The following is a 21,910-nucleotide window of genomic DNA, read 5'->3' on the forward strand; positions in this document are numbered from 1 at the left end:
TGTCTGATAAACCTAATTTGATGATTCCATTTTTTTTTTTAAAGAACTTCATATTGAAGTTGTAAATTTTAAAATGGTCAATTACAGGCAAGTGTTCACAAGCATATATATCTGCGGGTGGAAGAACAACTTTGCTATAGACAGGCATATAAATGCAAAGTTAAGTGGAAATCTGGGAAAATGTCACAAGGGTTTGGTGGAATCATACCCGTGTTTTCCCCTTTGACAGGTACTCAAGACATCCTATCCAGAAACAGCCTGTAGCCTACGCAACGGAAAGGCCAGCCTACTCTTGAAGGGGCATACTTGAATGGCAACGTGCATGGCATGTGGAGACTCCAGCTGAGAGCAAAGGGATAACTGGGGATGACCATTTTCACTGCATACTCTAAAATCCATTGCTTAATAAGACAGCAATAGGAATTTAAAAGGTAACAGGGGTGTCAGCTCTTCGTCTTGAGCACCCAGGCACCCTGGGGGATTCACCGGGAACGGGATGGAGGTCGGTGATCTGGAACTGTAGCGGCAAAAGGAAACCCACAGGGCCACAAAACCGCCCTGCCAATTTTCTGCCAGGACTCGCTGGCAACGGCTGCAGCTGCTAGCAACCCGCAAGCCACCCAGCTCCACTGCTAGGGCCAAGGTCAGAGAATCCTCGCCCAAAAGTGGGGCGGTGAGTGTGCGGTCCCCCAAGGTGACTGATGCCGCAGCAACTCCAAAATTTCAAGCTTCATCCTGTCCCCGGTGGATCCCTTGGGATGCCTGCTTCGATCGAGTGGGGCTGAGGAGGATGGACAGCTCCTCCTCCTAAGGCTTCAGGGCTGGAGGAGAGGCGAGCCACTCAGATCCAGCTCCGATGACTGGTGAGGCTCAAGAGAGAGCAGTGATGGTAACTTTCTCCTGCCGGCACAGGGCAAGGAGTGGGGCTGCCACCTTGGCTCCGTCCCTTTCTGGCTCCAAGAGGTAGGGAAGGCTACCAAAAGCCCCAAGAGTCTCAAATCCGTGACTGGGATGGCCCCCTCTTCCCGTGTTGAGTCAGTGCTTAAGATAATAGTAGTCCTGTGTAACTAAAGCAAACAGGAACTGACCCAGTTTGGTCCCCTCCTCCCCCCATCTCCACTTCCTACCTGAGACTAGCCTTTACTTCCTGGTGGGCCCAAGGTAGTACTCCACATGGACATGAAGCCTAAGGACTCTAGACATGGCTCACCTTGGTAGATACCGAAGAGTGGACTCAATGGGGCTTGTACTAGCTGCTCCACCACTGGCATCCTGCGTTCAGCGGCTGCCTCAGCCCTGCCCCAACTAGTGTAGGGCAGAGGGTGGGAGGGCCAGTTTGGTTATTAATGGTATTTATTAAGTGCTTACTATGTGTCAAGCACTGTTCTAAGTGCTAGGACAGAAACAGGTTATCAGGTTGGACACAGTCCCCATCCCACACGGGGCTCACAGTCTAAGATGGAGGATTTGAACCCCCCATTTTACAGATGAGGTAACTGAGGCCCAGAGAAGTGAAGTGACTTTGCCCCAGATCACGAAGCAAGCAATTGAAAGACCCGGGATTGCTACTGAGGCCCTCTGACTCCCATGCCCGTGCTCTTTCCACTTGGCCACGCTGCTTCTCGGTTTTCCCTGCTTCCTGTAATTCTAGCTAAGTGGGAGAATAGGGATCACGGTAATTAATGCCACATGGATTGATTCCTAATACTTGGGCACTGTGAACTGTTACATAAAGAACCATAAGACAGTCTGGGCAATAAAAGCTTCACATATTACTCTAGTTTGTAAGTTCCTTGTGGGCAGGGATCATGCCTACGTACTCTGTTGTATCGTACTTGCCCAAGTGCTTTACAGAGTGCTCTGCATAAAGTAAGCACTCAATAAGTACTATCGTTTGCCTGATTGATCCCTGTGAGGCAAGGAAAGACAGGTTTTATGATTCCCATTTTACAGGTGAGGGAGGAAACAGGTTGAGAGAGGTTAATCAACTTACCCAACTGTCTCCCCCTTCTAGACTGTGAGCCCGTTGTTGGGTAGGGACCGTCTCTATATGTTGCCGATTTGTACTTCCCATGTGCTTAATACAGTGCTCCGCACACAGTAAGCGTTAAATAAATAAATAAATAAATAAATAAATAAATAAACAAACAAACAAATAAAGCACTCACTGTGCCTCGTTCTCACCTGTCCCGCCGTCGACCCCCGGCCCACGTCGTCCCCCTGGCCTGGAATGCCCTCCCTCCGCACTTCCGCCAAGCTAGCTCTCTTCCTCCCTTCAAAGCCCTACTGAGAGATCACCTCCTCCAGGAGGCCTTCCCAGACTGAGCCTCCTCCTTCCTCTCCCCCTCCTCCCCGCACCTGTATATATGTATATATGTTTGTACATATTTATTACTCTATTTTATTTGTACATATTTATTCTATTTATTTTATTTTGTTAATATGTTCTGTTTTGTTCTCTATCTCCCCCTTCTAGACTGTGAGCCCACTGCTGGGTAGGGACCGTCTCTGTACGTTGCCAACTTGTACTTCCCAAGCGCTTAGTACAGTGCTCTGCATACAGTAAGCGCTCAATAAATACGATTGAATGAATGAATTAATATGATTGAATGAATGAATGAACCCTGGTCCTCTGACTGACAGGCCTGTGGCTCTTTCCACACATTGCTCTAATGAATTAATGGCATTGCAGAGCACTGTACTAAAGCACTTGAAAGGGTACAATACAATGGAGTTGGTAGACAAATTCCCTGCTCACAGGGCACTTACTGTCTAGAGACAGACATTAAAATAAATTATGAATTGGTACATAAGTGCTGTGGGGCTGACAGTGGGGTGAATATCATGTACTTAAAGGGCTGATCCAAGTGCATATGCAATGCAGAAGGGACAGGGAGTAGGAGATGAGGACTTAGTTGGGGAAGACATCTTGGATGAGATGTGATTTTCATTCATTCATTCAATCGTATTTATTGAGCACTTACTGTGTGCAGAACACTGAGCATTTTAATGAGGCTTAAGTGGTGGTTTGTCATATAAGAAGAGGGAGAGAGTTCCAGGACAGAGGTAGGACATGAGCAAGGGGTTGGGAGCAAGAAGGGACAGTAAGTGGGCATTACAGGATCGAAGTGCAGCCTGGGTTATAGTAAGAGATCAGCGAGGTAGGGTATGAGGGGGAGAGATGATTGAGTTCTTTAAAGCTGCTGCTAAGGAGTTTGTTAGATGCAGCGGTGGTGAATGGTCAGCCTTTGGAGATTCTTGTGAAGGAAGATGTGGACTGAATTTTTTTCTTTTTTCTTTTTTTTTTCCAGTAAAAATAACCTGGGCAGCAGAGTAAAGTGTGGACTTGAGTGGGAAGAGACAGGAGACAAGGAGGTCAGCGAGGATGCTGATGCAGTAGTCAAGGTGGGCTATAAGTGCTTAGATAAGCAAAGTAGTAGTTCGGATGGAAAGGAACACGCAAATTTCAGCAATGTTCCTCCCCCTCTATATGGAACAGAGAGAGGGGCATTAAAAAGACAGACAGCCAAAGAGATCCCTACCAAGCTTATCCTCACAGATCTGGAGATACAGAGAGCATGTGACATTGGTATTTTTGTTTGGCAAACTAAATCAACACTTAATGAACCCTGTATGATATACACAGGGGTGGGTGACACCAAAAACAAACAAAACAAAACCTGGCCAAGTTTAGGCTAGGCTCAGAACACAATCCTCTGTCCCTTGTGTTTAGAGTTTCTGAGAGTCAAGCAGGTCACGGCACAACTGCTGGGGCCTGGTTTGTTTGTTTTTTTTAATTTGTTAAGTGATTACTATGTGCCAGGCCCTGTTCTAAGCGCTGGGGTAGACACAAGATAATCAGGTTTGACACAGTCTATGTCCCACAAGGGGCTCACAGTCTTAATCCCCAAGTGAAGTGTCTTGCCCAAGATCACAAGGCAGAAGAGTGGCAGAGCTAGGATCAGAACCCAGGTCCTTCTGATGCCCAGGACCATGCACTATCCACTAGACCACGCTGCTTCATTAAGCGCTATGTGCAAAGCACTGGTCTATGTGTTGAGGTAGATACAAGTTAGTCATGTTGGACACAGGTGTAGTGGTTTTCTTGGGCTGCTGGGGCCTTAGTGCCCATATAGTAGCATCCACAGAAACCCATAACCAGTGCTTAATACAGTGTTCTGCACACAGTAAGCGCTCAATAAATACAACTGAATGAATGAAATATCCCAACTCAACCCTACTTTGTGGTCCCAGGGATCAGCTTGGACCAAGTCAGGCCCAAGACTTGACCAGAGCCAGGCCTTACCATCTCTAGCAACAGAGGGAAACCAAGTCACGCCATATGGACTGATCCTTTTTTTAGAAAAGAGATCTGGGCAGCAGAGTGAGGAGAGAGAGGCAGGAAGCAGGAAGGTCAGTGAAGAGACTGAGGCAGTAACCAAGATGGGATGGGATAAGTCCTTGGACCATCATCATCATCAATCGTATTTATTGAGCGCTTACTATGTGCAGAGCACTGTACTAAGCGCTTGGGAAGTACAAAGTACAAATGGACCAGCATGGTAGCAGTTGGGATGGAAGCAGGGAGCAGCATGGCTTAGTGGAAAATGCACGGGTTTGGGAGTCAGAGGATCTGGGTTCTAATTCCGGTTCTGCCACGTGCCTGCTGTGTGACCTTGGGCAAGCCACTTAACTTCTCTGTGCTTCAGTTACCTCATCTGTAAAATGGGGATTAAGACTGTGAGCCCCATGTGGAACAACCTACCTTGTATCTACCCCAGCACTTAGAACAGTGCTTAGCACATAGTAAGCGCTTAACAAATACCATAATTATTACTGCTTGGCCCAACCTCCCCCAGCTCTTGTGTTTTGTTTTTTAATGATATTAAGCACTCACAATGTCTCAAACACTGTTCTAAGCTCTGGAGTAGACACAAGTTAATTAGGTCAAACACAGTACCTGTCCAGCATGGGGCTCACAGTCTAAAGTACTATGTGCTTGGCACATAGTAAGAACTTAACAAATACCATCATTATTATTATTATTATGGAAAGGAAAGGGTGGATTTTAGCAATGTTGTGAAGGAGTTGACAGATTGAACTGACAGGCCTTGGTGACAGATTGAATGAGAGAGATGATCTGAGGACAATGCCAAGGTTATGGACTTGTGAGACAGGGAGGATGGTGGTGCAGTCTACGATGAGGGGATGTCACCCCTCACATCCAAGCCGTCACCAAAACCTGCCGGTCTCAGCTCCGCAACATTGCCAAGATCCGCCCTTTCCTCTCCATCCAAACTGCTACCCTGCTCATTCAAGCTCTCATCCTATCCCGTCTGGACTACTGCACCAGCCTTCTCTCTGATCTCCCATCCTCGTGTCTCTCTCCACTCCAATCCATACTTCATGCTGCTGCCCGGATTATCTTTGTCCAGAAACGCTCTGAGCATATTACTCCCCTCCTCAAAAATCTCCAGTGGCTACCAATCAATCTGCGCATCAGGCAGAAACTCCTCACCCTGGGCTTCAAGGCTGTCCATCACCTCGCCCCCTCCTACCTCACCTCCCTTCTCTCCTTCTACTGCCCAGCCCGCAACCTCCGCTCCTCCACCGCTAATCTCCTCACTGTACCTCGTTCTCGCCTGTCCCGCCGTCGACCCCCGGCCCACGTCATCCCCCGGGCCTGGAATGCCCTCCCTCTGCCCCTCCGCCAAGCTAGCTCTCTTCCTCCCTTCAAGGCCCTGCTGAGAGCTCACCTCCTCCAGGAGGCCTTCCCAGACTGAGCCCCTTCCTTCCTCTCCCCCTTGTCCCCCTCTCCATCCCCCCATCTTACCTCCTTCCCTTCCCCACAGCACCTGTATATATGTATATATGGTTGTACATATTTATTACTCTATTTATTTATTTATTTATTTTGCTTGTACATTTCTATCCTATTTATTTTATTTTGTTGGTATGTTTGGTTCTGTTCTCTGTCTCCCCCTTTTAGACTGTGAGCCCACTGTTGGGTAGGGACTGTCTCTATGTGTTGCCAATCTGTACTTCCCAAGCGCTTAGTACAGTGCTCTGCACATAGTAAGCGCTCAATAAATACGATTGATTGATTGATTGATTAACCAGAGGGGTATGGGGTGTCGTGCCTGAGGGCTGACCGCACAACCTAGGGGGGCCCCCAACACGCAGTTTACACAGCACTTCGATTTGTGGCCTTATACAAAAGCACTTCTCAGTCCTGCAGACAGTCAGTGGGCCCAGAGCAGAAAGAGATGTTTCACAATCAATAAGCCTTGGAGGTCCAGGTGCCCACTGTATGCTGGATAGTCAAATGGTATGTAAGACCGACCGACCACGGAAAGATCTAGGAAGTTGAGCCTCAGTTTTGGATGTAGAAATGCTGCAGCTAATGCCAGGGAACCCAAAACAGTGTGAGAGCAGACAATCTGCTTGAGAACCCGGGGCTCCCTAAAGCCAGAGGAATGCTGCTGTGGTATTATCCCTCCTTTTTACCTACCTCTCTCTGACCTATTCTCCTAACTCCTTGTAGACAGATTGACTGCAATTACCCTAGCGAGTCCTTCTTGCACCCTTGTACAGCAGTCTGATAAAGTCAAATGCTCACTTAACCGTATTGTGTGTATTATGATCTTTGCGTCTCCATGTCACACTTACAGTACTTCAGGAACCCAAGTAATGCAGGGTCTTACGAGCCCTATTTCAAGGCAACATGAGTGACTAGTGGTGGGGTGGCAAGGCTAAAGACAGCCAGGGATAGGCTGACTGCCACTAACCAAGGATTTTCATTCAACGCTAAGGTATAAAGGCCAGCCTGTGTCCTTAGCGTTGAATGAAAATCCTTGGTTAGCAGGTACACAGGTGGCTCCACTCTCATCACAGATAAGGAAGAAATCCTGTGCAGATAGATGGTAACCCTTCACTAGTCTTCTGAATACACCTTCCACCTCTGAGGCTGAGGCTCTAAGAAGCATCAAGAACTAGCCTAAAGCACAAGGACATGGATTTCCCTCCAACTTTTGAGAAAGTCACGAAAAATAGTAAAGGACCACATCAACCATAGTGTGAGCATCACCTCAGTCCTAGTCCCTAGATCATTTCCAACCTCTCTACTGGCTGGATTTTCCTCCCTAGAAAATTACAGCATACAGAGCTAAGAGTTTCTCTATGTAGGTTGCCCTGTCTTATGAGCAATGTGTGTGAGAAAACAGCTCTTCGCTTTGAGGACTCATGGGCACTTGGTTCTACGATGGGCTGGCAGACTGCATCCATGGTCTCCTGACCACGCAGGTTCATGCAGAACTTTTTGCCCTACACTTACCATCGGTCCTGGGCGGTAGAGCAACCCTTAACCGAGGGTGTCTGACTGGCTGGCTGACCCCGACTGAAGCTTCTGCTCTGCCTGGACAGTAGGTCTCTATTAGGTCCACAGCCTGCATGGAGTTACTTGGGATTTCTCTAGGGTCAGTTCAGACTCATATCAAGGAGGATGAGCAGCACTGGTCCTCCAGATCTTGCTGTTTGGGAGTTTGAAATGGTACCGCTAGTTCTGGAGGTGTGTCTGGGGACTGAAGTGATTTGTGGGCACCCAGCGGCCACTCCCAGACCAAGTGAAAGGGCCCTTGGTAAGCACGTGCGGTCCACTGAATCAGTTTTCCATGACAACAGGGCAGCTCTGATCATTTTTCTAAAAAAAAAAAAAAAGTTCAGTCTACGTTTCACCACTTGTCAAGAACCTCTGGTGGTTGCCCATCTGCTTTCACATCAGACAGAAATGCCTTACCAACGGCTTTAAAGCACTCAAATCACTTTGCCCCCTCCTACCTCATCTCGCTGACTTCCTACTACAATCCAGCATGCTCACTTCACTCCTCCATTGTCAACCTACTCAAAGTACCTTGATATCGTCTATCTCATCGCTGACCCCTGTCCATGTCCTGCTACTGGCCTGGAACTCCCTCCCCCTTCATATCCACCAGAGGAAAACTCTCCCCACCTTTAAAGCCTTATTAAGGTCACAACTCCTCCAAGAGGCCTTCCCTAATTAAGCCCTCATATCCCCAACTCCTGCTCCCTTCTGTGTTGTCTATGCATTTGGATCTGAGCCCTTTGGGAACTTGGTATTCACCCTTCCCTCAGTCCCATGGTATTGATGTATATATCTGTAATTTATATTATTATAACAATATTTATATTTACATTAATGTCCATCTCCCCCTCTAGACTGTAATCTCGTTGTGGCCAGGGAACATGTCTACCAGACTCTAATGTACTCGCCCAAGCACTCAGTACAGCGCTCTGCACACAATAAGCACTCAATACACACCATTGATTGATTTGAGCAAGCAGGTAAGTGCTTGTACACGGGCTCTTTAGGATTGTCATCCTACTTTCTGTTGCTATATATGAATAAACTGCAAAAATGCAACCACAGGGTAGTTAACCTTACATTGGTGGAGGTGAAATTATGTGCTGAAATGAAAAAAGTTTGCTCACTGTATTTAAAAAGCATCCAAATAGCCCACTGTTGGGTAGGGACCATCTCTATATGTTGCCAACTTGTACTTCCTAAGTGCTTAGTACAGTGCTCTGCACACAGTAAGCGCTCAATAAATACGATTGATTAATTCAAATAAAATTGCAGATTAAGCAGATGGTCACTGCAGACCATGCCTCTAGAAAAATTAAGCCAACTGATACTATATAAATTAAACTGAAAATAACTGGTGTGCTTATGCAAGCAGACGTTTGCATATGTTAGAGTGCCAGATCTGAACGCATTTAATATGGGCCCACAGAAAAATTAAGACAATTCAATATTATTATAGTATGAGCAGAATTACAAATACCTGAGTTATGCAATATTTGGCCTTATAATTGACCAACCAAGCAAATTACACAGCCCATGAGCAAAATGCTTCTCTCCCTTCTGTATCCTTTTAGACTGTGAACCCACTGTTGGGTAGGGACTGTCTCTATATGTTGCCAACTTGTACTTCCCAAGCGCTTAGTACAGTGCTCTGCACATAGTAAGCACTCAATAAATACAATTGATGATATAGTAGGAGCATGGTGCAGGTCTAAGCACCAGAGGACCTGAGTTCTAGTATATCTTATACTGTTGTACCAAAAGCAGGTTGGGTGGGTTCTAGGTGCTATTTAACCCTATGGCCAATGAATCAATTGCTAAAGTTATGTAGCACCGAATACCTACGGATGATAATGAAAAAAATAATACTGCTGCATTTGAACAAATTATATAAATTAAGCAGTTTAGACTATCTAAGCTTGAGGTCGAATCAGTTGTGTAGCTCTGTAAATGTGAGAGGTGTGTCTTATGGGATCATGTGACCTTTACAATACTACTGCATATGGCTAAATTTCACAAATTATGAATGACAACCATGAAGTTAACCTTATAGTTAATTACTACATATGTAAATAATTTGTTTGGCATGAATGTAGATATACCAATATACATTATGTTGGTATGAATTAAATGTGGACATTTTGTCCTACCCTTGTATGTGAAAGTCAGAAAGATTCTTCCAGACTGTGAGCCCGCTGTTGGGTAGGGACCGTCTCTATATGTTGCCAACTTGTACTTCCCAAACGCTTAGTACAGTGCTCTGCATACAGTAAGTGCTCAATAAATATGACTGAATGAATGAATTCCCCTCTAGACTGTAAGCTTGTTATGGGTAGGGAGCATGTCTTCTGATTCTGCTGTATTGTTCTCCCCCAAAGGGCTTAGCTCAGTGCTCTGCACACAGTAAGGGCTCAATAAATGTCACTGACTGATGGACCGTTCCTAACAAACCCAGGTGTCACCCTGAACCCACTGGGATATTTCCATTAGGTAGCTCTTCTGTGGATACAAGGTCCACCGATCCTTCTCCGATATTTCACCCAGCTGATCCCCAGCTTTCCTGGCAAATACCAACTTCTCTGACCCATTCCTTCCCAATGCCTACCACAAGACTCTTCCTTATAATAATGATGGCATTTATTAAGCGCTTACTATGTGCAAAGCACTGTTCTTCTCAGGCCCCTAGGGTTTCCTTGGGTAGGAACTGCCAAAGCTACATCTGACTGGACTACTGCTCTCCCTGGGTGCCTCTATCTGATCTTCCTTCAGGTGAAGGGGTTAATTTACAACACGTGACCGGTTCTTGCCTGCATGAATTGCATCCTATGATCAGCTCCTGCCAAAGGGTTCTGAAACTTCATTAAAACCTCCTCCAAAAGATGGAGAATGTTTCTGAAAAAATCCAAATCTTACGTATTCCCCATCCCCAGCCCGTTTTAGCTGTTGCAGTTCCGGTGTGTGTGTGTGTGGGGGGGGATGGGCAGGCAGTTCTGAAGGGACGGCAAGATGACGAGGGGTCCTGAGGTTTCTACCCCAGGACTGAAGGCCTAGATAGGCCTCCTGCTATCACCAGCACCTATCCAATAATGCCCAACTAGACAATGAAGTAGACAAGAGAATCAAAGAGGCCAGCATGACTTTTGGGCGACCGACAGGCAGACTTTGGCAGTCACTGGGCATCAAAGTCCATACGAAGTGAAAGGTGTATGAAGAATATGGTAGTGTCCACCTTCTATATCCCTGGGAAACCAGGACCTAGCAAAGAAGTCACATCCTGCTTCCTGAGCAGTTTCATCAGCACCATCTGTGGGTCACAAGACAAACCAAGTGCCAGGACAAGATTACCTGGGACGCGATAGGCGATCCAACAACGCTGCAATGTGCATCACAAGACAGCTTTGCCAGGCAGGACGTATAAGGTGAATGGATGATAGCAGACTACCCAAGGGGCCGGGCTGCTGAATGGTGAACTCAACAGGGGCATTCGCAAGCAGGGAGGGGAGGACAGTACAAACATCTGAGACACAAATGGCCACAGTCTCTCAGACAAAACATGGGCTACAACAGCAAGCTGTTGGGGGAACAATGGCAGCAAACAGACCAACCTGGTATGTGACGATTAGGAGAGAGGTTGCCAGATTTGAATTAGGAGAGAGGTTGCCAGATTTGAAAATCGTGATAAGCAGCACAGATGGAAAATGCATCAGCTTAGTGAAGGGCTCTCTTCATACGCATGCAGAGGACCACCAATAAAACTAGGAGCAAGGCAGTCTCTCATATGTATTTTTGGCCGATTGTTTGCAAAGATATGCAAATCTCCTTTGGAATCCGACATTTTAAGCAATTCTGACACGGGTACAGAATAAGCCAAGGGAAAACCATACAAAAAAATATAGTTATTCATCTACGGATCCAGTTAGGTGGGTGGAGGTAGTAGCTTCATGATTGGCCTTATTAAAAGCACATCTCCTCCAAGAGGCCTTCCCTGACCAGGCCCTCATCTCCTTATAATAATGATGGCATTTATTAAGCACTTACTATGTGCAAAGCACTGTTCTAAGTGCTGGGGAGGTTACAAGGTGATCAAGTTGTCCCACGTGGGGCTCACAGTCTTCATCCCCATTTTATAGATGAGGTAACTGAGACCCAGAGAAGTTCAGTGACTTGCCCAAAGTCACACAGCTGACAAGTGGTGGAGTCGGGGCGCATCTCCTTCTCCCTCTCCCTTCTGTGTCGCCCTTTCACTTGGATTTGCACCTTTATTCACCCCTCCCTCAGCCCCACAGTGCTTATGTATATTTCCATAATTTATTTACATTAATGTCTGTATCCCCCTCTAGACTGTAAGCTCATGTATACTAACTCTATCATATCATACTCTCCCAAGTACTTAGTACAATGCTCTGCACAAAGTAAGCACTCAATAAATATGATTAATTAGAAACACCCACAGGATCATATAAAAATACCTGCCAATTAAACCCATGTCCAATAAATTAAATATCAGTGGGCCCAAGAAAGAAAATGTTATAAAGTTATAGAGCATTTTGGATATTGTCCTATCATACTGCAAGCTTATCAAGAATATATAACATCTACTTGAAAAGGGACAGAAATAAGAGCTAAGCATGGGAAAACTGGCATGAAAAAGAAAAGGAACAAGTGAGCTTTAAGGAACCCACGTAATTAGAACATAACTCTAATCACTAGCTTATAAAATAGCTGTGATTTGCTCAATATTTAGTCTTCAGCTTGCACTTCTATACATATTTTCACTAGCTTATAAAATAGCTGTGATTTGCTCAATATTTAGTCTTCAGCTTGCACTTCTATACATATTTACATAGTCAGTGTCCAAATTCTTCAGCAATAATTGCAACGAATGCAGCAACAAAACCCCAAACTCCAACAACCTAGTCTCAGATCTTCACCAATCCTATCCTAAAACCAGAACTTAAAGCCTCACTTACCGCTACAGTCTTATATTGATCTCCAAGGAAGCTATATTTTTCATTTTAACCTGTCAGTCACTATTCAATGTTCTAGTCCCACTAAACCCCTTGGACAATGGGTTCATTTTAAGTAATAACAACCGAAACAGCCCCCGATCAGCTGGTTCTTCACAAATTACCAAAAATCCAGTCATTGCTCATCAAGTCCAATATCTAGCAATATAAAATATCAGAAAATTCTCTTACATCTGACCTAATTCCTCATGCTGTAGCTTAAGCCCATTTTCCCTTGTTCTGACTTCAGTGAAGTCAAACAGCTGATAACCACCTCCTCCAGGAGCCTTCCCCAATTAACTCCCCAAACCCCAAATCTTATCAACCCAGGAGCCACCCACTTTAGTGTATATATAATGTGCAGCAGCATGGCCTAGTGGAAAGAACATGGGCCTCTAAATCAGGCAACCTGGGTTCTAATCCCAACTCTGGCACGTCTGCTGTGTGACCTTGGGCAAATCAATTCACTTCTCTGCGCCTCAATTATGTCATCTGTAGAATGGGTTTAAGACTGAGTTCCACGGGGAACATGGACTTTGTCCAAACTGATTAGCCCCTACCTACTTCATGCTTAGTACAGTGCCCAGCACATGCTAAGTGCTTAACAAATACCTTAAAAAAAAAAAGAGGGAGTTAGACGTAGGTTTGAAGCCCTGCGTGTACCTGCTTTGGGAAAGTCACTTCACTTCTCTGTGCTCAGTTACCTCACCTGTAAAAGGAGGATTCAATACCTGTTCTCTCTTCTACTTAGATTGTTGCCAACTTGTACTTCCCAAGCACTTAGTACAGTGCTCTGCACACAGTAAGTGCTCAATAAATACGATTGATTGATTGATTGTGGCCCAGGGGCTCTCTGACCTGATTAACTAGTATCGTGCCTAGGGCTTGACACATAGTAAGTGCTTAAATGCCACCACAATTTAGTCAATTGTACTTTCAGTAATTCTGATTTATACTGCTATTTCATCCTGGCAACTTCATCCTACTACCTAACTTACTTGGTTCTTCATTCATTCAATCGTATTTATTGAGCGCTTACTGTGTGCAGAGCACTGAACTAAGCACTTGGGAAGTACAAGTTGGCAACACACAGAGACAGTCCCTACCCAACAACGGGCTCACTTCATTTTGCTCTCACTATTTGTAAATAATGTGATATGTCTGCCTACCCCATTATATTGTAAACTAGGGGCAAAGAACATGTTGAATTTGACACACATTTCCATGCCCTCGATACTACCTTTTCCACTGAACTAAATTTCCTCATTCCCATATTCCTCCGTTGATTTCATACCACCAACATGCAACCCTGGATCACTTCCACAAAACACTTTCTGTGCTCTTGTGCATGAGCCACACTGCTGTTGGCAGAAATACAGACACAAGCAGACCTCATCCATCCTCAAATTGAATCTCACCTACTTTAACTCCTCTACCTGGCAACCATATTTCCCATTGCCCACAACAGCTGTTTCAGACTTTTAACTCTCTTCAAACCTTCTATTCCCACCCCCACCTCTTTCCCCTAATGACCTGGACACATAAAATTGAAACTATGAGGTCCGATTTCCCTAAAATCTCACCTGCTCCTCTCCAGGCCCTTCCTCCTCAACTCTCCCATCCTTCCCAGCAGTATCTCAAGAGATTTCCTGCTTCCTCTCCAATTCTACCCCCTCCACCTGTACCTCCAAACCCATCCCATCTCACCTTATCAAAACAACTGTCCCCTCCTTTCTTCCCTCCCTGACCACCATCTCCAACCACTCACTTTCCAATGGCTCTTTCCCCAGTGCATTCAAACATGTCCATGGCTCCCCTATCCTAAAAAAACAAAACCAAAAACAGCCTTCCCTTGCCTCCTACCCTTCCTCTCCAAACTCCTTAAACAAGTTGTGTACCCTGCAACCTGGCTTCTGCCCTCTCCATGCCACATAAACGCCCCTCTCCAAGGTCACCAATGACCTCCCTTTTGCCAAATCCAACGACCTCTACTCCATCCTCATCTTCTTGACCTCTCTGTTGCCTTCAAACACTGTGGACCTCCTTCTCCTGCAAATATCTAACCTAGGCTTCACTGATAGTGACCTTTCCTGGTTCTCCTCCTACCTCTCTGGCTAGGCTCATTCTCAATCTTCCACAGGCTCACCCTCTGCCTCCCACCCTCTACCTGTGGAAGTCCCTGAAGTTTCTGATCTGGGTCCCCTTCTATTCTCCATCTACATCCACTTCCTTGGAAAAGTCATTTGCTCCCATGGCTTCGACTACCATCTTTATTTAAATGATTCCCAAACCTACCTCTATAGCCCTGACCTCTCTCTCCTCTACAGCCTCACATTTCCTCCTGCCTTCAGAACATCTTTACTTGGATGTCCTCCCATTAACTCCAGCTTAACGTGTCCAAAACAGAACTCATCTTCCCACCCAAATCCTCTCCCTCTCCTCTCCCTATTTCCTATCACTGTAGATAACACCACCACACCTCTCTGTCTCGAGCCCGTAACTTTGGCCTTATGCATCTCTCTCATTCAACCTGTCATCAAATCCTGTCAGTTTTACCTTCACAACATCACTAAAATCCACCCTTTCCTCTCCATCCAAACTGCTACCGCATTGATCCAAGCACTTATCCTATCCTTCCTAGACTTCTGCATTAGCCTCCCTGCTTTCTGTCTCTCCTCTCTCTGCTGCCTGGATCATTTATCTGAGAAATGAATGCTCAAGCCATATCTCCCCACAAACCTTCAGTGGGGGTGCCCACCCATCTCCACATGAAATAGAAACTTACCATCAACTCAACCAGCTCTCCGTCTCCTACCTACTTCCTTGATCTACTATAATCCAACCTGCAGATCTCACTCCTCCAATGCCAACATACCCTCTATACATTTAACTCGCCTTTCCCGCTGCCGATCCCTCGCTCATGTCCTCCCTCCGCACCTTCAAAGCTTTCCTAAAAAAATAACTTTTTTAAGGGGCCTTCCCTGACTAAGCCCACATTTTCCTAACCCATGCTCCTCTCAGCAGTACCTATCTACTTGGCTGGGTGCTCCTTAAGCACTTTGTTACCCCAGCACTTATGTATCTATTTCCACTGTCATTTGTTTTAACTTCCCTTCTTGTAGACCGTAAGTTCCTTGTAGGCAGGGGAAGCAGCGTGGTTCAGGGGAAAAGAGCACGGGCTTTGGAGTCAGAGGTCATGGGTTCAAATCCCTGCTCTGCCAATTGACAGCTGTGTGACTTTGGGCAAGTCACTTAACTTCTCTATGCCTCAGCTACCTCATCTGTAAAATGGGGATTAAGACTGTGAGCTCCCTGTGGGACAACCTGATCACCTTGTAACTTCTCCAGCACTTAGAACAGTGCTTTGCACATAAGCGCTGTACTAAGCACTGGGGTAGATACTAGATAATCAGGTCAAACAGTCCCTGTAGCCATATGGAGCTCACTGTCTACAGGGGAAGGAGAACAATGAATTCCCAAATTGTAGATGAGGCAATTGAAGCACAGAGAAGTGACTTGCCCAAGGTCACACAGCAGGTAAGTGGCAGAGCAGGATTTAGAACCCTGGTCCTCTGACTCTCAGTCCTAGCTCTTTCCAGTAGACCACACTGCTTCTCAATAAATACCACTGCCTAAATGACTGCTTTGCTTCTGGTGCTTTACACTGAATAGCTGCGCAATAAGAACCACTGATGGATCTTGAAAAATACTGTCCAAGCTGAATAATCCCAGCCCTTTACACTTTTCTCTCCCTCAACCGTGGGACCTCAGTCTAAATCTCTTGTCCAGGCACTGTCCTTCACGTATCCACACGGGTCCAGGAAGCATTAGGTTGTTGCAACCTGGAGCTGCATTTATAGGTTCCCGACCTCAAACCCAAAGGCCTGTCCTGGAAACGCATGGCCTAGACATACCAGCAATGTGGCGTATGAGAAGGGAGGAGGACGTAGGGATAAAGACAGCTCTCAAGGCTGTTAGGGGAGCACAAAGGAGGAGGGGACGGCGGGGTCCACACCAAGGCGAGTCCAATCCTCTTTACTCAGCGGAGCTTATGTTGGTTATCACTGTTAGACTGGGGCCTGAGCCAGAGCCGCCGGAGCAACGTAAGCCTCCAAGTACCCTGGGGGGTGGGGGGGAGGAAGAGGCGGAGATAGGGAAGGGGGGGGTTGTTTTACATAAGGCACACAGCACAATAAAATGTAAGACTAGGTGGTTGCATAGAGATGAAACCGGAGAAGCAGCGCTGCAAGTCCCCTCATCTTGGTGCATAATAATAGTAATGGAGATATTCTAGTAAATGCATCAGGGCACCGTACAAGCGCCGGGGCAGGTACAAAATACTCAGCTCAGACCCAGTCCCTGCCCCCACAGGACCTCACAGTCTACGTAGGAGGGAGGGCACAGTAAGTGCTTAATAAACACGACTGACTGAACTGAATGAATGACAGGTATTGAAACCCCTTTCTACAGTGAGGAAAGTGAGGCACAGAGAAGTTAGGTGACTTGCCCAAGGTCACACCAAGTGGCGGATCCGGGATTGGAACCCAGGGCCGTGCTCTTTCCGCTACACTACGCTGCCTCTCTGCATTGTTACCGAGTACGCCCGAGGAACTGGGGATGGGAAAGGAGGTGATTCTCGGTACACGCTGGGTAGAGGATGCTTCTCCTCTAAACCATCCGCGCCACGGAGGGGGACCTGGGCTGCAGCAACTTCGGTCCGCCTCCGGGAAAGGGGAGCCGGGGCGCACCGCACTGTGAAATGGCTTTTTTCAAAACTCGGATTTGAATCCGGTCCTCGGCCCTTCGAGAGGAAGGGCTACGGTGACGCCTCTTTCCGGGTGCAGTGATCCAAGCGGTCTGTCTCAGTCATTTTGAACTCTAGTGGTGAAATGGCCGAGCGTTACCGGAGCCCGCATTAGACCGTTGACGATATCCTTCATCCCTCCCTTTGTCCCGTCTGCCTCTTACCCTCGGCCCTTGCCAAGGGGGCGGCAGCAGCAGCAGCAGCAGAGCTCGCGTCTCCCAAGGCAGAAAGATCGAGGGGCTCAAAGCGCCTGCCCTGCGGGGCAAGCCACCGGGCAAGGGGATGCATCTCCCTCCTCGGACTCGGCCCGGTCCAGTTATCCCTGCTCTACTGCGAATTCGGCAACGGCTCGGGGAAACTGTGCACATCTCCGCTTTGGGGGCTCCCTCTGCCTCCCCAGTTCCCCGACCCCTCCATCTCTCAAGCCGATACGAGGACGATGCCTCGACCGTTGAGAGCAGGGAACGTGCCCGCCAACTGGGCTCTTCCCTGCGCTTAGTACAGGGCTCTGCACGCAGTAAGCGCTCGATAATTGGACTGATCGACCGTTAGCCTCCGGGCCGAAGCAGGCCCCCAGCCCCTACTAAAGGCGGTACTGTTGAGATCGGGACCGCCTCGCGTCCTCAACGACGAGGAAACCAGATCGCCCTACCTAGCTGCCCCCGCAGCCCAGAAGCCGAGGCGCTGCTCTCACCTCCAGCCCCCCCACACAGCGGAGGATGGGCAGGCACGGCTGTAGCCCCCCTTCCCAATGTCCTGCCGAGGTGGGGGGCCTTTTCCGCCCCCCCCTTCCCCTCCATCCCGCCAGCCCCGCCAGCCAACTCACTGGCCCAGCTGCTGCTCTTGCTCGGCCTTGCACTTGCCCAGCTCGATCTGCAGCTTGGCGCGCTCTCGGGCCGTGTCGTCCAGGGCCCGGCGGGCGTCGGCGAGCTCGGTCTCGTAGAGCGCCTTGATGCCGGAGAGCTCGCGGCCGCGCCCCTCCTCTCGCTCGCTGGCCTGCAGCTGCAGGGCACTGTTCTCCGTCTCCAGCGAGCGCACGCGGTCGATGTACACCGCCAGCCGGTCGTTGAGCTCGCGCAGCTCTTCCTTCTCCTGCAGGCGGGACAGCCGGGTGGGACTGAGCGGGGTGCTGGACGCGCTGGCCCGGCTGCCCGGCCTCGATCGGACGGGGGTCGAGGTCGCCATGGTTGCCGGCGAGAGAACAAAGACGGCCGGCCGACCGGGGCCGCGCGGCTCCCGCGGAAACACGGAGGGGCAGCCCGCACCACGGCACGGGGAAACCCTGTTTCAGAGGGCAACACAAACACGCGCTCCCCCACTAAAAGCGAAGCCGGGCTGTTTGTCGCTGGCAGATAAAGACACCTCGATCTTAAAAAGACGAACTAAAAGAAAAAAAAAAGATGATCGGGAACTTCAAGGACCGGGTTTGGCGCGCGCGCGCGCGCTGCTACAGCCGCCGCCGCCGCCGCCGCACTTTGTTCCCCGCCAGGTCGTAACACAAGGAGATGGGGCGGAGAATGGGATGAAGCGTTAAAGCTCCGTAACATGGCGGCGGGCGAGCAGGAAAGGCCACCACGTGACCGAGCCCTGAGCCAATGGGGAGAGCGATAGGCCGGAATCCGGCTGCCCCTTGGGCCAAGAGACTAAATTCAAATCGAGCTCGCTGCAACCGTATTTTCTGCGAGGGAGGCGGGGCGCGGGCGGCAAAAGGAGAGCGAGAGCAGAAAAGAAAAGAAAAAAAAAAAAAAGGAAGAGGGCGGGGTGATCGGCGGTTTGGGGTGAAACGCATGCCTCCGCCTATCCCACTGTCTCTCAGCCCCTCACCCCACCCCCGGCCCCTCTACTCGTGATGCAGCAGGGGCCCTTTGTCCCCTTCTGCTCCCACCCACTTAGTCCGGAAAAATTCAAATGCAAACGTCCGTCTCTGCCCGGGCGGAGTTCAAATGGAGATAGGAGTAATAATAATGGTATTTGTTAAGCGCTTACTATGTGCAAAGCACTGTTCTAAGCGCTGGGGAGGTAACAAGGTAATCAGGTTGCCCCATGGGGGGTTCACAGTCAATCCCCATTTTACAGATGAGGTAACTGGGGCACAGAAAAGTGAAGTGACTTGCCCAAAGTCACACAGCTGACAAATTGGTGGAGCTGGGAGTAATGGTATTTGTTAAGGATGGACTACGTGCAGAACGCTGTGCTAAACGGGGGGGATACATACCAGCTGATGAAATCAAACACCCTCCAGGTCCTACGACCTATTCTATTTATTTTACATCTATTCTGTTTATTTTATTTTGTTAGTATGTTTGGTTTTGTTCTCTGTCTCCCCCTTTTAGACTGTGAGCCCACTGTTGGGTAGGGACTGTCTCTATATGTTGCCAACTTGGACTTCCCAAGCGCTTAGTACAGTGCTCTGCACACAGTAAGCGCTCAATAAATACGATTGATTGACTGATTGATTGAGGGATTTGCAATCTCCCTGTAAATGGGGAAAGATAATAATAATGATGATGGCATTTGTGAAGCGCTTACTATGTGCAAAGCACTGTTCGAAGCGCTAGGGGGATACAAGGTAATCAGGTTGGCCCGCATGGGGCTCATAGGCTCCATCCCCGTTTTACAGATTGAGGTAACTGAGTCTCAGAGATGTTAAGTGACTTGCCCAAGGTCACACAGCAGACATGTTGCAGAGTCCAGATTAGAACCCACGACCTCTGACTCCCAAGCCCGGCCTCTTTCCACTGAGCCACGCTGCTTCTCTGATAGATTCTGCTTCTCGAAAGATAGAGCGGGAACAATCAAGAGTGAAGTTAAGACCGACAAGGCATTATAAATTAAACCAACATAGCAAGGGACAATAAAAACAAACTGCCAACGGTTATCGTGAGAAAATAAACATCTGACAAGATTATGAAAAATCCAAAGGCAGACTTATGTCTTTTTCTTATGGTATTTGTTAAGCTCTTACCACACGTCAAGCACCTTAAATGCTGGGATAAATGCAAATCGATCAGGTCCAGCACAGTCCCCATCCCACATGGGGCTCACAGTCTAAGTAGGAGGAAGAACGGATATTGAATCCCCATTTTAATTCAGTCAGTCAATCCTATTTATTGAGATTTTACCATTCATTCGTTCAACCGTATTTATTGAGCACTTACCATGTGCAAAGCACTATACTAAGCGCTTGGGAGAGTACAATACAACAATAAACAGATACATTCCCTGCCCACAAGGAAGAAATTAAGGCATGGAGAAGTTAAGCGGCTTGCCCAAGGTCACATAGTAGGCTGTTTTGTTTTGTTCTCTGTCTCCCCCTTCTAGACAGTGAGTCCGTTGTTGGGTAGGGACCGTCTCTATGTGTTGCCAACTTGTACTTCCCAAGCACTTAGTACAGTGCTCTGCACACAGTAAACAATAAATATGATTGAATGAATGAATGGTCTACACTCACTCCCTTGGTGACCTCATTCGCTCCCATGGCTTCAACTATCATCTCTACGCTGATAACACCCAGATCTACATCTCGGCCCCTGCTCTCTCTCCCTCTCTCCAGGCTCGCATCTCCTCCTGCCTTCAGGACATCTCCATCTGGATGTCTGCCTGCCACCTAAAACTCAACATGTCCAAGACTGAACTCCTTGTCTTCCCTCCCAAACCCTGCCCTCTCCCTGACTTTCCCATCTCTGTTGACGGCACTACCATCCTTCCCGTCTCACAAGCCCGCAACCTTGGTGTCATCCTCGACTCTGCTCTCTCATTCACCCCTCACATCCAAGCCGTCACCAAAACCTGCCGGTCTCAGCCCCGCAACATTGCCAAGATCCGCCCTTTCCTCTCCATCCAAACCGCTACCCTGCTCGTTCAAGCTCTCATCCTATCCTGTCTGGACTACTGTATCAGCCTTCTCTCTGATCTCCCATCCTCGTGTCTCTCCCCACTTCAATCCATACTCCATGCTGCTGCCCGGATTGTCTTTGTCCAGAAATGCTCTGGGCATGTTACTCCCCTCCTCAAAAATCTCCAGTGGCTACCAATCAATCTGTGCATCAGGCAGAAACTCCTCACCCTCGGCTTCAAGGCTGTCCATCACCTCGCCCCCTCCGACCTCACCTCCCTTCTCTCCTTCTACAGCCCAGCCCGCACCCTCCGCTCCTCTGCCGCTAATCTCCTCACCGTGCCTCGTTCTCGCCTGTCCCGCCATCGACCCCCGGCCCACGTCATCCCCCGGGTCTGGAATGCCCTCCCTCTGCCCATCCGCCAAGCTAGCTCTCTTCCTCCCTTCAAGGCCCAACTGAGAGCTCACCTCCTCCAGGAGGCCTTCCCAGACTGAGCCCCTTCCTTCCTCTCCCCCTCGTCCCCCTCTCTATCCCCCTCATCTTACCTCCTTCCCTTCCCCACAGCACCTGTATATATGTATATATGTTTGTACATATTTATTACTCTATTTATTTTACTTGTACATATCTATTCTATTTATTTTGTTAGTATGTTTGGTTTTGTTCTCTGTCTCCCCCTTTTAGACTGTGAGCCCACTGTTGGGTAGGGACTGTCTCTATATGTTGCCAACTTGTACTTCCCAAGAGCTTAGTACAGTGCTCTGCACACAGTAAGCGCTCAATAAATATGATTGATTGGTTGATTGAAGGACCCGGGATTAGAACCCAGGTCCTCTGACTCCCAGGCCTGTGCTCTTTCCACTAGGCCACTGCTTTTCCATCA

General features: G+C 48.1%; 1 protein-coding gene across 1 annotated transcript in view; it reads right to left on the bottom strand.

Annotated features, from left to right (window-relative positions):
• The window catches only part of LMNB1 (lamin B1), a 51,762-nt gene extending 33,070 nt beyond the window's left edge, over positions 1–18,692 (bottom strand). The window contains exon 1 of the mRNA XM_038769923.1: positions 18,018–18,692. Coding sequence (XP_038625851.1) covers positions 18,018–18,376 — 359 coding nt within the window. The 5' untranslated portion in view covers positions 18,377–18,692. The remainder of the gene's footprint in view (positions 1–18,017) is intronic.
• Between the last annotated feature and the right edge of the window lie 3,218 nt (positions 18,693–21,910).

Source organism: Tachyglossus aculeatus, chromosome X4, assembly GCF_015852505.1.
Source record: "Tachyglossus aculeatus isolate mTacAcu1 chromosome X4, mTacAcu1.pri, whole genome shotgun sequence".
Lineage (NCBI taxonomy): Eukaryota > Metazoa > Chordata > Mammalia > Monotremata > Tachyglossidae > Tachyglossus > Tachyglossus aculeatus.